Genomic DNA, 18,944 nt, shown 5'->3' on the forward strand with positions numbered 1-18,944 from the left:
GAGGAAGTACATTAAGGCGGCATCAGCAAAGCGGTGTGGATGTACTTTCACTGTAGTTACGACAGTATAACTATAGTAGAAAAACCTATACTGGGAAAAAATTTCCTTTGTAGACAGGTCCTAAGTTTCACTGCCTGACCTGTTGGGCTAATATTCAAAGTGTAGCACCTCACCATATGAACTGGACAAAAGTCTTCTGTGTGCCTTATGTTTCAGGTCTCAGTAGTAAACTAGTAATGGTCCTCATGACTCAGCTTACACAGAACTTGCAAGAAGGTAATAAAGATATGGCCAAAAATATCTGCCTATGGTGAGATGGTATGATCCACACTGCCAGACACCCAGCATAAAGCACATGTTGCCTAATGAGGACTTGAAGAGAAAAGCACAAGTTAAACTCTCCACTCTAAAATAGTGAAATTGAAGAAAATCTAGCAGGGGAAGGTGATATCTTCACTGTATAGGTTTGAAGTCTGGAGAGGGTTTAGCTACTGAGATAATTATGCTCTCCAGCAAGATTTCTCAGGGGTATTAGTTACTTGCCCTTATTAAGGATTTCAAGAGGTTAGAATAATTTGTTCTAATAATTGGGCTGGTATCTATTTACAGTTATTTCACAGATTAAAACATAGAAACCTGTCCCTAGAGCGCTTTCGCAAACAATAGGGTGTACCCTTATGACTGGATATAAAATCTTCCAAAGAGAGATAAGAAAAGGACAGGGAGCCACAAAGCTGTGTTTAAATGTAGTAATCCAGCTGTAATTATGTGGTACTTTTTAGAACAGACTTTTATTCTACTGCTGCATGCTGAGATATTGGGCCCTTCCACCACACTGATTGTATTGCTCAGTTTCATTCAGGGAACAATCAGTTGCAGGGTTAATTTGATAAACCTTATTGCCATCAGCAGTCAGTCTTGTGTGAAATTAACCAATACATAAATAAGCAGAATTTTCCGCACATAGCAGAGAAAAACACTGAGGGCAGATGAAAGAAAGCAAGTGAAAGAAAGAAATGAAGAGTGTGATGAAGCTAATTTATTTAAAGAATAAAGGGGCAGATGATATCACCAATGACGAAGGGTGTGATCCAATGCCCACTGAAGCCAATGAAGGAACTCCTACTTAGGGGCATGAAATTAACCTCTAGCTGCCATTTATTTTGCAGATTGTTCTCCTGGCAAGGCCTCTTGTCCCTCCCTTAGCTGATGATTGTCTTGGGCTTTCTCTACATGGGAAAGTTGCACTAGTTTAACTTAAATATTTTAAAACTGATTTAGTTAAACTGGTGGAAACTTCTGTATAGACTTGCTTATTTTGATTTTAACTGCACCTGATTCCCAATCAGTTCAAGCTAAACTGCAAAAAGCCACAGTTAAACCAGTTTCTGCATAGACACACTTATTTTGGTTTAAATTCACATTTCCTGAAATGTTAGCAACTTTCTCAGCCGTCAGTGATTGGGATTGTCAACAGTTCATACTCGTGAGTTGGAACTAGTGACACCCAGTTGGGCTGGCTGCAGGAGTGAATTGACCGAGTAGTTCCACACCAACACAGCATCCTAGAACTTGACGCTGCATCACATGGCTTTTGAATGCTGAGAAATTGCATAAAGAATCTCTGATGTTTTCACGTGTGGATCATAAACAGGATCTGTTAGAAAAATGATCTTGTCGCAGCTTACAGTAAGACAGTTTTCTTTTGTGATTTGCACTACTTCTGAAGTTTGTTCAGAGCTTTGTGAAAATTACAGCTCAAATAGGTTTTCCCTCCCACCCACCGCTGAAGATTAAAGGCCAAAGTGACCGATGATGTAATCAGGCAGAAATCTCCATTGACGTAAATTCATGACAGTTCGGCCCAAAGTTTTGTAATCTATTCCATCTCTTCTACAGTCCTGATGTTTTGGTACAGTTGATCTTATTAGTGGTTGCTTACTTGACCGACGATAAACTGAATCCTTTGTAGTTAAACACAGACTGTTCTTAACTGAGCGTGGGAGAATATTCTGTAGCTTGCGCATTGCTGAAATTTAGTCACTGTCATATGTGATCAGTTGACTTTTGGTCAAACAAGGAGAACAGCCTCTTCTTTTAGAACGTTTCAGCAGCACATCAATAGGTGGGGAAACACATTGAAATAAACCTAATCTAGCTCAGTTCAAATTTTAAAAAGAAAAGCAGTTGATTGGAAGGTACAAGTAGATGATTTTGTTCCAGTCTGCTTAGGATGTCGTGTGTATTCTCTTGCATAATATTTTGTATGGAAAATCAAGCAGTACAGTGCTAAGGTTGTCATTGTGACTCCCCACTTGGGTCTGATTTTAAGACCTCATCCATATATTAATAGACAGACCCTTCATCTTAGAACTAAAAATGCTCACGCCTATGGATTGTATCAGTGTTTGAAACCATTTTCCAACGATGTTGCGAACTAGTGCCAGTTTTATCCAGCGCTAACAGTGCTGGAAAATTGTCAAGTACAGTTACAGCAACAGTATGTGTTTAAGAATATGCATGCTGTAGTTTCAATAAGGGATTTACTCTCATAGGTTATTGAAACACTAGTATTAGTTAAGAATTTTCTGCAAGGCAATTGTGATTCTGGTCTCAAAGACCTTCTGCAGAGATTTATCAATGTTGTAGAATTTGGGGAACATTTTTATTGGTTGCATTGAATACAAAAGGATAAATGCTCATGTATGTTCTATTTCTCACTTACAGCATCCTCCTGAAAGAGCTAGGAAAGGATTTGTTTTAATTTTGTTGTCTGAGTCCTGATTGTGCTTGGTGCTGTACAGACACAGAGAAACACAATATCTACCCTAAAGAGCCTACAATCTAAATTGCATGAAAACAAAGAAGGAATAGTTCATACAAATATGATGCAACATTGAAAGGCCAAACTTCAAGTCATGTAGAATTTTTATAAATATACTGGTGGGTGTAATCCTGAAAGAATTAAGGAGCCAGTTGTGCAATTGAATCTGCCTGGATTATGCAGCAGCCTGTTGACTTTGGTGGAGCCTGACACACAGTCAGAGATCTGCCCATGGAGTTCTGATTGCAGTGCCAGGTCCTTTGTTTTTAAAGATTGGATTTGGCGGTGGAGTGCATGGTTGTAATGAGAAGGATGGAACAGAGACTGCATGAAAGGTGACATGAAGATGAGTGAAAAGAATAAAAATAGGGTTTTTGTGATTTGTTTCCTTGTGGATTCACACTTTTTCCCTTAGTATGGAATACTGTTAGTGTCTAATATAGTTCCTATAACTCAGATTTCTAAAAATTATCCCTTATGTAACTGTTTAAATTTAGCTTCTCGCTTGAAGTCTTTATTTGCTTTTGAGCATTGCTTTTCCTCCAAAGCTTCTGCAATTAGTGTTGGAGGTCAGGAACTACAGCTTGCCTAATCAGTGACCTGGCAGTAACAGTATTGGATACATTTTAAGTAAAAATTGTTGGTGTCTCTTATCAGGGCCAGAAAGTACATCCTGTCTCACTGGAATAACAGAAGGGGGCCTTCTGAAAGACACTGGTTGAAAAGACTTGATGCGTGTGCTCTTCTGGAAAAGAGAACCTACAGAATTAGAGGGTCAACTAAAATGCTCGACAAGGTGTGGACTACATAAATTTGTTTTCTTTGGTTGATGAATGTAATTGTACTTTGAGCCAAATAATACGTAACAGGGCTCATTAAAGACTGCTAGTTATGAATTGTCAACAAAAAGCAATATCTCTTTAAAACTAGAACTGCAACTCCTGTTCAGTGAATCTTCCTCTCACACACCCACACCTTTTTCTCCCAGTTCAGCATTCTTGGGGAGAGGAGAAAAATGCAGCTTCTGGAGCTTATATATAATGTGGCATAAATTATGCAACTTTGACAAGTGATAGCAAAATCTAGAGACCACAAGACAAAGTAGTATAACAAAACTTTTTAGATTTGTAATATTGTGTAGGGCAGGGGTTCTCAAACTGGGGGGTTGCGAGCTGCCACCCTCCACCCCAAACCCTGCTTTGCCTTCAGCATTTATAATGGTGCTAAATATATAAAAAGGTGTTCTTAATTTATAAGGGGGGGTCGCACTCGGAGGCTTGCTATGTGAAAAGGGTCACCGTAAAAAAAGTTTGAGAGCCACTTACATGCTTTATAAATTGTAACTAATTACTAGTATTTTGTTTGTTTCCATTGACCACCCTTGTAAGATTTTCAGACCTGAAGTAATTATTTACCTGGAAACAGATTAGTGCTTTGCTGTCAGGGTGACAGGCCAATTTAGTCTGTGATGTAATTCCAGTGAAATCGGCAGAATTACTGTAAGGATGAATTTTTCACACTTTTAGGAAAGATTTCCAGTTAAATTAAAGCACTTTGGAAAGCTTTTATGGCTTTGAATTGGGTTAAAAGCTGCTGAGATGGAATTAGAACTGTCAAACCCACTACACTTAAACATTATTTCATTTGATGAGTCACTCAAACGTATTCATACTACAGATCCGATCTGGAATACGGATCCTGTATTTTAATAAAATTGGTTTAAGCAAAATTATTATTAAATATAGTACAAAATGGTGGGATATTACATTTAATTGCTTAAATATTACAGAATTAAACACTGAAGTTATAAATAGGATTAATGCCTATAAGTTAATTTTAATGCACAAGCATAGTTTGCCAGAGGTTTCAGAATTTAGTCATTAACAAGTCCAGATGGTGTATAAACACTAAAAAACTTAGTAGTATGACACTTGAATTTTTCTAATAGAAAAATGTACTTGTGCTCAGAGACTAGAGAAAACATGTGGTCTGTCTGGGATATACAGTAAAACGTAGCAACCTTCTGGATATGTGTGTTACAGGGAACTACAAACTGACAAAGGGAACTTGTATGTGTGTGTGTATGAAAACTTCCATCAGTGTATAAACAAACGCATTGTAGTCTTTGCTTCATAGGACTGTTCTAAGAAACTGTCACTAGGTCATGCTTTCTCGATATTTAGTTTATTAAAAATATCTTGGGACATATTTCATCAGTCTTTGCTTTGAATTGATTTGAGTTTGCTATTTTCTGTCTTGACTACCATCATATTTTAAAGGACATGCAAACTCTTTATCAAACATTATGAAGGATAATCACTGTATTGCTTTATTTTACATTGAGTTCTATGGGCTGCTGTATTCAGTGGAGGCCTTGCTTACACTATGAAATAGAACTGTTGCTAGCATTTGAAAAAGGGGTAGATGAAGTTTCCCTGCATTTGCAGTTCAGCCAGGCACATAATCAGTTCAGTTCAGCTGCAATTGTTGCTAATTACTTGTCAGTAATAGTTCAAGTTCATAATGTAGACGAGGCCTGAGAATGAGAGCCCTGTAAAATACATAGCCATACCTGTAGTATTTCACTGGTGACTGAAGCAGGTCTATATAGCTACAAGAAGAAATCTTTCTAAGAGATTAAATACCATACTGATGCTGCTGTAATGTAGACTTGCTTATATTTTCTGTCTCAGTTTCCGAACTGGTTTCTCTCTCTCTCTCTGTCTAAGAAAGATTGGGAGAGTAAACAGGAAGTGGTGCACATTTGTGCAGAATGCGACAGCAACTTTACACTTCTTGCTGTTTCTTAAATCTTTATAGCACAGTCCCCTGTAGGCAGTGTTTAATTTGTGTCTCTAGGCTTGGCAGTTCGTAGCCCTGGCACCTCTGGGCTTGAAACATCTGTTATGAAAGTAAAAAAAACTTGCTTGACCCCGGCACCTAATTGCTTGAGCCCCGACACCTCTTTCATAACAAATTAAGCACTGCCCGTAGGCATCCTGTAGGTATATTCATGTAACACTGAAATATTGTAGGCTGTGTGTTTTGACTGTGTTAAATTAGGAATTTTTTTCTGGGCGATGCTACAACCTTTTAAAATGGATGAGTTAAAAAGCTGAATGATGAACAATCTGGAAGTGTGATTCATTTCACAAGAAGAATAAGCTTGAGCAACAATGCACAAGGGTTAGGAGTATTATTCTGCCAGGATAGACGCACTTTAAGTGTAAAGGATGAGGTCTAACATGGTACTTATGACCCACTCATAGTAGCAGATTGACTGATTGGAAACACCTCTTAGAGTATGGTATGGATTTTTTAGGAATATTTTGTAAATATAATGAGAGACTTCTAGCTGATTTGTTAGTCAGGAATCTGTCATAATTTGGTGTAACAACTACAGTATATCATGTGTTCCTTGCAATTATTCTATATGCCCAAGTTATATTCTACATTTTAGTGTCCAGTTCATTTTTTGTTTTACCTCCACAGTAGATCTGGATTGTTCTTAGCCTGTAATAAATGATAAAAAGCAGTCCATTTCTGAGCCAAAGGAGGAAATGGAATAAGTGAATTCAGACACAATTACAGTTGCTAAACACCATTTGTATCTAATTTATTGGTTTATTTACTTGGCAAAACCCTTTGTTTTGTACAAGCAGTCTCTCTCTTCTATTTGAACTGAGAGTCCAGTGAGGCAGAGGTAAATAAACATCTTTTTAATGTGCAGTCTGTTCAAAGGCAACTTTTTCTGTTTTGTTTTAAAACCGTCTTAATTTTACTCAGAGCTTTCTGTTGGTGATCCTCATCAGTTTCAAAGGCTTATTAATGTGTGGCAGGCAGTAGTAACATATGGACTATTTTAGGCCAGGGACTGTGGGTACCCAGGATAGCTGTGAATTAGGCTTTAGCAACTGCAAGTAAGCAGTAAACGAGCTGCATGTATATTATAATTCTAGCAAGTCCTCTCATAGGCCCTAGTTCAGGAAAACACATACACAGCCTTCCTGAATAGGGATGCTTTATGGAATCAAAGCCATAGGGACCTATTGGCAAGAGCTGGATATTCTTAAATGGGTTGTAAATAAGGGATTGAAAGCGGCCAACACAAGCAGGTACTGTATTTAAAACTACCTTAATTTAAAATCCATATGAAAGCAGCCCCTCCATTTAAAATACTTGCAAGTAATCTACTAGACAGTGAGACTTCTCTGTCTAGAAGGAGGAAAAGCTCTCCAACTCCAAATAGGACATAGAAAGTGAATTGCAGTTTTACTTTACTGTTAAACAAAAAACAAACTTTGTTCAGATAAACTACAGCAGTGTAGGACGCAGAATGTCTAACCGACAAGAGCCTTTCAGCCTAACTGCCAGAGATGCAGAGTCCATGTTTTCAATCTCCCCACCTCTCCTGAAGCTGGAGAGATGGGGTGCTCAGCCTCCCCAGTTCCAAAGCTAGCAGGAGGTGGAGAGGCTTCTCCAGTCTCAGAGTTGGGAGGAGACATAAGGGGCAGAGCTGTCTGGCCCTCGAGCTTGGAGTGGGGGAGGGAGGGAGGCAGCAGAGAGTCAGAAGGCTCAGAAGCCCTCCTGGAAGGCTTCTGTCAATTTCACTTTTTACCTGCAGGCAGAAAGTAGAATTGACAAAGCCTTCCCTTGGGGTAGCTGGGAAGTTGTTGTTTTTTTAAGTCAAAGTTTTTAGTAGGAAAATCTCAATTTTCCATCAGGAACCTCAGAAGAACAAACAAACAAACAAAAAATCAGAAAATCATTCCAACAGAAACTTCTGACCAGCCCCCTGAGTTTCTTATGTTGTCTCCTTTACTGTGCATTGCACTCCTAAGTATGTGATTAAACACTGCTAATTGGGATCTATGCCTTTGTATTACTTAAACTAGCAGGAAAGATACAATTGCCTTTTTGTTCTAGGTTTGAATTGAATGCAGCAGTTCGACAGCCCTCTTTCTGCAGCAGACTTGGTGCAGGTAGACCCCTGCACCGAGGCTCACTGGCATCAGTGGGGCTAGGTGCACCTGAAGTCATTTGCAGGATCAAAGCCTTAATTTGGATATTTACAGTACCATTTTTCATGGTCTTGAACTTAAGTGTTTTGTTTTAAGAAGCAAGAGAGGGGGCTATACCAACAGAAAATTTGTTATTAGAAAGTATCAGGATTCATTTTGAAATGGATCTTTGAAGTTAGCAATCCCTGATTCTTTCATCTTGTTTAAGAATGGATCTCTGCAAGCATATACCAAGAGGTTGTTTGTCTAGATGTTCAAATCTGGTGGAGCTCTAGTGTTAGAGGGCTTTCCCTTCACCCTCTCCCCTGGTTCTTGTCACAGAGACAGAAAGCAGAAGACCTGAAGTCCGAAGCGCAGACAATGCAATGTTTATTGGGGTTAGTTTCCAAGCAAGCATATTCCGAAGCCCTTCACACCAGTCGAGCTTATCTCTATATGTGGATAGACTGTTCCCCAGTGTTCTGTTCCCAGCTCTGATGCCGCATAACATTTACCCCATTTCCCCCTTACCAGCTCTGACCCTGCAGAGTGTTTACCCCGTGTCCCCCTTCCCAGCTCTGACACTGCAGAGCCTTGCCTGTGTCCCTGTTCCCATTCCCCTCTTCCCCCCACTTTCTGTTTGACCCCAGTTTATATAGTAATATTCTCAGCTATACCTTAACCAATTTTTACTGAAATTTAACTAACCAATCCTCACATATTCTAACATAATTCTCTAACCAATTATATCCCACTACCCTCATCAACTTACAACTAGCAAAATTAATTATACAGCAGACAGAAACAATTGGAGAACCAGACAGATTAACAATAGAAAAGTGGGGGCCATAAAGATAAAACAATACAGAAATGCAGGTTTCACAACCATTGATAAGTGATTTCTTGCCAGTCAGGATGCTATCAAACTAAGTTTTCTTTAACCCTCTTAAGATCTGTTTATTTATCTGGTGGTGATGAGCACAATCAGGACAGGATTGTCTTCCTAACAGCCCAATACCACCTGATTTCAATGTGTTTTGGAATGTGAGGATGCGACCATTTGCTTCCCAGCTTATGGCTGCCCCTGCTGCTTAGCCTAAGAACAAGGCCTCAGACTCTCCTAGTGAGAGAAGGCCCAGACACCGGCAGACTGTGATTTTGATTCTTTGATTTTATACACCTGTACCTAGCTAAGTGATAAAAATACACCTAAGTTCTTAAAGTATAGTCCTGTACAGGCAGGACTGAATATCTATAGTCTAACATCTAGCATTTTGATTCTCTGATATTTTATCTGTCTTTAGGGATGGACAATAGCTATCTGAGCCCTCCTTCAATTGCTTTTCATTAAGAGGTTCCTAGAAACTTAGCCCTCTGTCTCCCCATTTTAAACTCTTTGGAGTTGAGGCACCCCAGAGATTACCAGACAAAGGTATACTTTCTAATCAGTTTGCCCAGCTCTAGCATCTTGTAACTTTGGGTTAGTAGCATCCAGAGTATGGGTATTAATGGTATTTGGCAATATTTTACTAGCTTGTCCCATATAGTAGAATTTGTACTCTTGTAATGGAAACTATTACCTCTTGTATGTCAATGCTGAAAAAATATTGAAATGGACTAAATTATACCTTGCGTTTTTTGAAATCATGCAGGTTCCTCCCACATATTCATTTAGTAAGAAACTATAGAATTGCCACCCAGTATTAGTTAGGGATAAGTTCTTTTATGTGGTTTCCTTTTTGTTTGTTTTTCGTATGGGTTTGGCATGGTGCAGAAAACTTGACCTTCAGATTGTTTCTGGGTATATTGTTGTTGTTGTGGCTGCAAAATGGAGAACATGCTGAATTAGAGAAAATGCTTGTAAAGCATACCCTTTAAACAGGTCACATCAGCAATGAGGTAAGAATTCTGATTAAGGCTGACCTACTTGCTCTCTATTCAAAATAGTCTCAGATATTTCAACTGTACTCCCAATGTTTTCCCATGCAGAATGAAGATAAATGCAAAGATGGCATGTCCAAGGAATTTTAAAAGGTGTAGACCTCCTGATTGAAGATTGTTGTGTATCTTATTCTGTTTAACTAGTAAAGTAAGTATGAACATTTTATGTATGGTATATAAATAAATATTGATTTGCACTTGCTGAATTAAAATAAACTCAACTATTTACTATCATTAACACGTAAAATACAATAGAGCCTCGCTAATACATACTAATTGGGCCACTCATCCTGACTATTGAATTTTGTGAATTAGGAATAAGCAAAAAATGCAAACACAATGTGTCATGATCCGTATTTCTCTTCACTTAGCTGTGCTTAATTATAATATCATACCATGCTAGTTTTCTGTTCTGTAGCATATCTTATAAAACCAAGTGTAGGTAACCATACATTTGTCTGTAGAACTCTGCTCCTAAATTTTTGCTGGGGAAAGACAGAAGGGTTGAGGGGGGGGCCTGTGTGAATTATTGGGTGTCAGCCATCAAAGTTGTATTGCATTTCTAGTCCATTTGGGGAGTTCTGTTTTCCTCAGTTGAACAGAATTCCATCTAATATCAGCAAGTCTATATCAGGCAGTACTGCTGATATCTTATCAAGATTGAAATGTTCTCCTTTTCTGTACTAATTGGCCATAGTAATCTGGCTAGGGTAATTACTCCTGGGGGAATTCTACACCCAAAAATTTAAAAGTTCTGTACACAATGTTTTAAAATTTTGCAAAATTCTGCATGAATTTGTCAAAATAACACAATTTAATCATACCAGTTTCAATTATTTTAGTAATTTATTTCAAAATGTCTGTCAGCAAATTTGTAACAATACAGACAAAAAAATTTAGGAAGTGTTATTTTGACAAATATATTCCTTACTAGATATATTAAGACAAACTTTGAGTAATAATTCATTTACATTACAATACAGAAACATATTTCCCGCACCCCTCAGAAACAGTGCAAAGACTTGGCAGAGTCAGGGCAGGGGTAATAGAGGAACTGAGGGAGAGGGAAGTAATTGCTGGGAAGAAGCCTAGGAGTGAACCTGGAGGGTTGTTTGGTATGGGTGGGAGAAATATGAAACAGGGACTTTTTTGCAGGGAGTTGGAGGGGGAGGAGAGGGAGGATTATTGGTGCCTCCCCCATGCAGACCCTGGCAGACTCCTAGTCTCTCCCATTCAGTCAGGCACATCTGCCCCCATGTAGCCCCCCTCCCATTCAGCCTCTGGCTCAATGCCATCACCCACTAGCTCCTGAGCCCATGCCCCAGTCTGTCCACCCCACTAGCCCTTCTGAGCCCCCAGTCTGTGACCCCCACCCCCAGCAGTCCCATGTGCCCTGCTCTATCCGTCCGTGCCTCCTCACCTGGCTCCGAAGACTGGCTGTTCTCTCTTTTGGCACCAAAGCAGCCCCTGGAGGGTAAAAGGTATAACTGCAGCGCCTCTCCAGCAGAATATATATTCTGCGGAGAAAAAAAATCTGCGGGGGATGAATTCTGCATGTGCGCAGTGATAGGGAATTCCCTGAGGAGTAAGTAATGGCCAAGAGTAGTCTTAACTCTTTATGCTGTGATTCAAATGCCTTTCCCAAAAGGAGCAATATAATGTTTACTACTGTATAACTTTAAATGCTAAACAATAAGTGAACTGCTATTCGTGTTTTCAGTAAGAATTTCCCTAGCTAAGTTCCACATTTTTGTAGCTGTTCCTGTGTCAGAGCAGTAGAAAATGGAATGACCAAAGGGTCTGTCTCATCTCTAATGCATATAATGCTGTTTGAACGCTTCTTGTTTAAATGTTCATATTGTAAGACATGTTTACTTTATCTGAAATGGACCAAAACTTGGTCTCTTCAATGAGTTCTTCTCTTGAGATCGGATTGTCAGCATTGAAGCCTTTCCTAAACATTTACTTAGTATTTATAGAATGTTACATATATTACTCTAAATACTTCCAATACCTTTGTGAGCCACATAAGTTTTAACCCCATTTCACAGATGGAAAAACTGTGACACTGAGATCACCGGACCATGACTGAACAAAGCACTTAATCAATGCTTAACTTTGAATTCAGTGGGACTACTCTTGTTTTTGGTCTCACTGGTAAAGTTCTATTGGAGGAATCAATGGAACTACTCAGAACATGCCTAATTTAGGTAGTTCTCCCATTGACTTTGGGGGTTAAATCAGGCCCTAAATGACTTCCACCAATTCATTATTCAATTTTATGCAAGTACTAAGATTACAATTTGGGAATTGCTGGGCCATAGTCCAAAGCTCAGTCCACTAGATCAGTGTTGTTATGCTTGTTTATAAAGGAGTAAACTGCCTAATAATCAGGACTTAAAATAATTGTATTGCATAGTTCGATTATATTAAGTAAATAGATTTGAGCACTTGTTCTAAGGATCTTTCTCTTTCTCTTCTCTAGTTGCTGCTGTCCTACAGGTGAAAGTCATGATTACGCTAACTGAACTCAGATATTTAGCAGACGCTCAGTCATCCTACCACATATTAAAACCATGGTGGGATGTCTTCTGGTATTACCTCACCATGATTATGCTGCTGGTTGCTGTACTAGCCGGGGCTCTCCAGCTCACTCAAACTAGAGTGTTGTGTTGTCTTCCTTGTAAGCTGGAATTTGACAGTCGTTGTGCAGTGCCTTGGGATTTGGTTAAAACCAACCTTAACGTGTCCTCTAGCTCTGCCACACAAATAATTCTCCCTTCGAGAATCCAGAATGATCTTCATCGGCAGCAATATTCCTACATTGACGCAGTGTGTTATGAGAGACAGCTTCATTGGTTTGCCAAATTTTTCCCATACCTAGTGCTTCTGCACACTTTCATTTTTGCAGCTTGCAGTAACTTTTGGCTCTACTATCCTAGCACAAGTTCAAGGCTTGAGCACTTTGTAGCCATTCTTCACAAGTGTTTTGATTCTCCATGGACAACACGAGCCCTCTCAGAAACAGTTGCTGAGCAGTCTGTAAAGAGTCTGCCACTATCCAAATCCAAAATATTGCTTTCATCACCTGGGAGTCAAACGGATACAGAGGCAAACAGGCAGTCTCTGCCATATACACAGCCTGGTTTAGAAACAACTGGAAGAGAGAATTCTTCGAGTGTTCTAGACAAAAAAGAAGGGGAACAAGCTAAAGCTATATTTGAAAAAGTGAAAAGATTCAGAGTACATGTTGAAGAGAAGGATGTCATATATAGAGTGTACATGAAACAGATTATAATCAAAGTAATTGTATTTATAATAATAATGATTTATGTCTCCTATTATTTAACTTTTATTACACTTGAAATTGATTGTGTAATTGATGTTCAAGCCTTTACAGGTTACAAAAGGTACCAATGTGTTTATACGCTCGCAGAAATTTTTAAAGTATTAGCTTCATTTTATGTTGTTTTAGTGACCTTCTATGGCCTGACCTGCACGTACAGTTTGTGGTGGATGTTGAGAAATTCACTTAAGCAATATTCTTTTGAAAAGTTAAGAGAGAAAAGCAATTACAGTGATATCCCTGATGTAAAGAATGACTTCGCATTTATTCTTCACTTAGCAGATCAGTATGATCCACTTTATTCACAACGATTCTCAATATTTCTGTCTGATTTGAGTGAAAACAGACTGAAACAGATAAATCTTAACAATAAATGGTCAGTGGAAAAACTGAAAAGTAAACTAATAAGAAATTCCCAGGACAAGATCGAACTTCATCTTTTCATGCTAAATGGTCTTCCAGACAGTGTCTTTGAACTGACTGAAATAGAAGTTCTAAGCTTGGAACTCATTCCTGAAGCCAAGCTTCCTTCAATAGTGACTCAGCTAGTCAATCTCAAAGAAATTAATATTTATCATTCATCATTAACTGTGGATTACCCAGCACTAAACTTTCTAGAAGAGAATCTGAAAACATTGCGTCTAAAATCCAGTGAAATCGGAAGGATTCCACTTTGGGTCTTTCATCTAAAAAACCTCAAGGAATTGTGTTTAACAGGATGCTTTTTGCTAGATTACCACAACTCTATATACAATGAAGGTTTTCAGGATCTAAAGAATCTGAGAACAATTTACTTAAAGAACAGCCTTTCCCGTATACCTCAGGTGGTTACAGACCTATTGCCTTCACTGCAAAACTTATCTATCAATAATGAGGGAAATAAACTGGTCGTACTAAACAACTTGAAAAAATTGGTAAACCTGAGAACCTTGGAGTTGATCTCCTGTGATTTAGAGCGCATTCCACATTCTATTTTCACCCTAAACAATTTGCATGAAATAGATTTAAAAGAGAATAATCTCAGAACAGTGGAAGAAATAATGAGCTTTCAACATCTCAAGAACCTATCTTGCTTAAAATTGTGGCACAACACCATTTCATATGTCCCTGCGCAGATCGGTGCATTATCAAACCTGGAACAACTGTACTTAAATTACAATAACATTAAAAATGTTCCACTGCAGCTATTTCTTTGTAAAAAGCTACACTATTTGGATCTTAGCTATAACAAGCTAACGTCTATTCCGGAAGAAATCAGTTATTTGACAAATCTGCAGTACTTTGCTCTGACAAAAAACCATGTAAGTAGAACTCTTAAATTACTTTAAGCATTAGAAATTCTGATTTTTGTCTATCCTGTTTCTTCTTGAAGACTCTCTGGCCTGCTAGAGCTCACCAGCTTTATGGCACTGTAAACAACAGGGACATGAAACCCAGTTAACTGAGAGGGGAACTGATTTTTTTAAAACTGGTCAAAGTAGGGTCTAAATGATCAGGTAGTTGACACACATGTTCTGTGTAAATTGGCCTAATCTGTAATGACTGTTCAGTTGGGTTCAGCAGTGTTAGATATAACTTGACTGTTCACAGCTGTGTTCAAATATTATTAAAGTGTTTGTATAGCAGACCAGGTCTCTGAGTACTCACAGTATTGCATGGATGCAGTTCTGCCTGCGTTGTCAAAAGGATTGTGGGGTACTTAGGAGGTGCAAAAGGAATGTCATTTATTAAGCATAATTCTTAAGAAGGAGCATAAGTAGGAAAAACAATCTGATCATACTAGCAATTTGATTTTTAGATTTCCTTGATGTTCTGTGAAGAATTAAACTTTTCTCACCTAGCCACATTCATAACCGGAGATACACAGCACTGTTTTCATGCAAATATTGAAAGTAGACTTTTTCCTGACTGTACCCCTTTTATAGCATACAAAATTGTCATTTTCTTACGCTGTATCTATCTTTTTTTTTTAATTTAAAAACATTTTGAGGGTAAAAAGTGCATTGGGTAATGAAAAATATGCAGTTTTTGTATAGGTTAACAAGCTCTAATTAGCATGTCCTCCTTCCTCTTTGTAGATTGAGATACTGCCAGATGGATTATTTCAGTGCAAAAAGCTGCAATGTTTACTTCTGGGACATAACAGCCTGACGAGTTTGTCTCCTCGTGTCGGCCAACTGTTGAACCTTGTTCAGCTAGAGCTGATTGGGAACTACCTTGAATCGCTTCCTGCTGAACTAGAAGAATGTCTATCTCTGAAACGGAGTTGTCTAATTGTAGAAGAAAGGTTGTTAAAAACGCTTCCACCTTGTGTGAGAGAGAGCTTGCAGACTTGCTTGGATAAATGTTAAATGAGATGAGACTCTGTACATCAACAAATCCTTTAGGCCTTTGACTTACTATCTGTGTAAAGATCGGTGCAGGTGGAAAGAAGGAAAGAGAGGTATCAAATAGTTTACAATTCAGGTCTAAATCGACCCGTATTGCCCTGAGTCTTGTTTATAAGAAAAGGAAAAAAATTGCATTTGTCTTAAAACAAGCAAACAAAAGTGTAGACTTAGCAGACAGACATACATTTGTGAATAACCTGATATGTAAGTGATTGGGTTCTACTAGCTGATGTGCTTTCAGTAATAAATGTTTATGGTCACGAGTGTTGGGATGGAAGAGTTGGTTGCTTGGCTGTAGAGTATCTCATTTTTTCATGGAAAATGTATTGTGTTTCTTCTGAAAACGATAATTTTAAATGGCTTAACCGTATGTTGTATTGGGAGCAAGGATTACCTAGGTTTGTTTTTTCAGACATATACTCACCGCTGACTTGGAGTAGCATGTGTTAAGTTAGGACTATCCTATTTAAAATAACACAATTAACTGGTTCATCGTGCGTTTTGAAAATCATTTTACAATGTAATTTTACAGTTTTAATGGGTTTTTTTTCATGTGACAAAAGTGTTGAACGTTAAACTTGTAACTTTGGAAGATGCCACTTGACTCTCTTTATTAAAACAGTTGGAGAAGTATTCTACACACCCTTCTACAACCCACTTCAATATTTTATGTCTTTAAAGTAGCAAAAATTGAGCTAATTAACTATGTTGTTTGCCTAGTAGGTGGGATTCAAATATAGCTTATTTAGTTTTAAAAATCAATCTGAAGAACCCTAAGTATTCAAGTAGCTACTGTTCATGTAACAAAGATATTTGCTTTGTTCACATGTACTTAACTGAGACAACATAAATTGATAATTCCATAATATCTACCTTCATTGATCATAATGGCAAATGGAACACAGTGCAGGCATGAATTGTTTGGTAAGTTGTGGGGATCCCAGCTGTAAGTGGTGTATACTCCCACTTGCCACTTAACCTTCCAATTGTTGACTCCCTCAATGTTCCTTCCTCCTCACCCCCATTGTAGTGTTAATGTACTGGTGAAAATTTTTCATCAAAGATTAATGGATGGAGAGGGAAAGATACAACTTAAGAAGAAGAAGAAGAAGAAGGAAATAAGCCCATGCAGTTCAGAAGTGCTTGTAAAAACACCATAAGCTTTCTCTTTTCTGCTAAGTGGTATGTGTCTACAAGGTGTGAGCTGAAGGGAAGCTCTTATTACCCTTTCCTTTATTTAATATACTCCAAACTGGAAGGAAATAAAGTGGTTGCAGATTTTATATATTCTTTTCCTGTACACTTTGTTTTATTATTTACTTCTAAGTCTGCTCTTCTGGAATTTATCATCTCAGCTAAGAATTTTGGATTTTGCCTGTTATGGTATGTATATACACACACACACACACAACCTGCTAGCATGCATTCAGGGAACTGATGTTTAATGTGTTAAAATTCAAATGTAAAATGCAGGCTAATGTATATTTAACCAGATACAACTACATCTGACAAAAACACTAGAAACGTTGACTTCTTAAGATTCTTGATGTTGAATAATTGTAATCCCTGGTTTGTCGTTAAATCACTAGAGGATGAGTTAATATATCTAGTTTATTTTTGGTCACTCTTTGCTCTCATTCACAATGGCATTGTCTTGGAGTTAAGGTTTACCTTTTAATTTTTTTTAAAAAAATCATATACTTAGATTCTGATCCCCTACATATAAATAGGAGATGGTCTTTAGCTATCCAACAGGTTAATATTTATTCATCCTGCAAATTGCATTCCAAAGACCTTTCTAAATAAAACATTCTTCTCAGGGAACCAAACATATGGAACTTAATGAATTTTTCCATAGCTTTTCAATCTTTTGTTTTTAGTAGGTGCTGTATTGAAAGAAAAAATTTGTATCAACTGAACAATCACATCTAAATGTTAAGCAGTATTTCTGGAATAGTATCTTTTTGTAACTTCCATTTCTAGTTTTTTCAAGTTTTAGTCCAAGATATAATTTTCATGTCTCATGATAGGTCCAAGGGTACTTGCATATTCACAAACAGAGCTAGGCTTAGAATATAACTACGGAGAGCGGAACAAGTTGTGCCACTATCAATAGAGTTAAGTTAATAATTACAGTATAAATGACATGCGTCAGGACAATTTTAAAATCACTTTGTGCTGGAATTTGATGCACAAGATTTTGGCCTACAAAGTACTTTAAAAATAATTATTACAAAAGTGGATTTTGTTTTTGGTAAAAGTTCTTTTAGCCTTAAGCTTTATTTCATTCCTTTGTTGAAAAGCAGTATTGATATTTAAAAGAGCATAAGGTTAAACAGAACTGTTTGCACCAGACATTTAGAACAAAATTTTTACAGCTTTTTAGTTGTGTAAACCCTTTTTCATGATTAGCACACTGACACAGCTTAACTATGGCTTTGATCTACTTAGTATGCATTTATTTCATCCAGAGTTTGTCCTTCAGAAGTGAACTAGACTAATAAGAAAATAAGGTAGAGGCTGATCCTGCATTCTTAAAATGTGCATAACTCCAAAAGAAGCTGTGGAAACTGTCTAAGAACCATGGAATTAGACCCATAAACATTAATGTTTCATGGGTGGAGTCTGTTTTTTAAAAGAAAACCAAAAACCTACAGCTGTACTGGATGAGTATCTAACATTTTGTTATTTTTTCACTTTTAAAAAAGAGAAATGAACTCAAAACCTACATCTTAAAGTAATATAATATGAATGTTATGTTACACCCTGACAAAAGCCAGGAAGTTTAAAGGCAGGCATCTCTGGCCTTAACTCATGCCACAGTGTGCCTTTTTTGTTTTCCTTTCTGTACCCGGACACTCCCTTCCCTAACATTTAAGAATTGAGGATGGAGGCAACTGTAACTGAATTTCATGATGTCTATTTCAATCATTTAAACATCAGCTTAACATTAAACATTTGTTCAGAATGAAGAGATCATCAGGGAATCAGGATATTAATCCAATTTCATAACTACTGTACAACAAGCTGTGGTGACATCTGCCGTATTTGTATAAACCAGTCCCGTTCAGCAAAAAAAGGCTTCTCAATTTGTTTCAATACTATTGTGGTGGTGTTTATGTATTTTATGTATTTTGTATTAATTATGACCTTGTATATTTTGGACATTTTTGCCTGAAAAACTATTAAATTTTTTGCATAACAATTCTATGCACTTTATATTCCTTACCTACATACATGTCAGCAGCATTTCTCCCCATCTTTGACACATGAAATTTAGCCATTAGAACTTTGCTCTCTTCTGTTAAGAGAAATCAGTTATTTTAATTATTTATAGTCCCTCTGCGTTTGGATCTGAAAACACCCCAAAGAAACACTGCTCCTTGAACTGCCTCAGCTGCCTTTAATTTGAATTTAAGATGCCATATAAACAAGTTCTGAAC

The 18,944-nt window shown here is 37.7% G+C and overlaps 1 protein-coding gene across 3 annotated transcripts in view; it reads left to right on the top strand.

Annotated features, from left to right (window-relative positions):
• The window catches only part of LRRC8B (leucine rich repeat containing 8 VRAC subunit B), a 37,219-nt gene extending 18,513 nt beyond the window's left edge, over window positions 1–18,706 (top strand). For 2 of the 3 annotated variants that reach the window (XM_005298111.5, XM_065554210.1), the window contains 4 exons: window positions 3,482–3,620; window positions 9,814–9,913; window positions 12,251–14,412; window positions 15,190–18,706. In XM_005298111.5, the coding sequence (XP_005298168.2) occupies window positions 12,277–14,412; window positions 15,190–15,462 (2,409 nt within the window). In that variant the 5' untranslated portion in view covers window positions 3,482–3,620; window positions 9,814–9,913; window positions 12,251–12,276 and the 3' untranslated portion in view covers window positions 15,463–18,706. The remainder of the gene's footprint in view (window positions 1–3,481; window positions 3,621–9,813; window positions 9,914–12,250; window positions 14,413–15,189) is intronic. The other variant, XM_005298112.5, reaches the window with a different exon arrangement.
• Window positions 18,707–18,944: the final 238 nt, after the last annotated feature.

Source organism: Chrysemys picta, chromosome 8, assembly GCF_011386835.1.
Source record: "Chrysemys picta bellii isolate R12L10 chromosome 8, ASM1138683v2, whole genome shotgun sequence".
NCBI classification, from domain to species: Eukaryota; Metazoa; Chordata; order Testudines; family Emydidae; genus Chrysemys; species Chrysemys picta.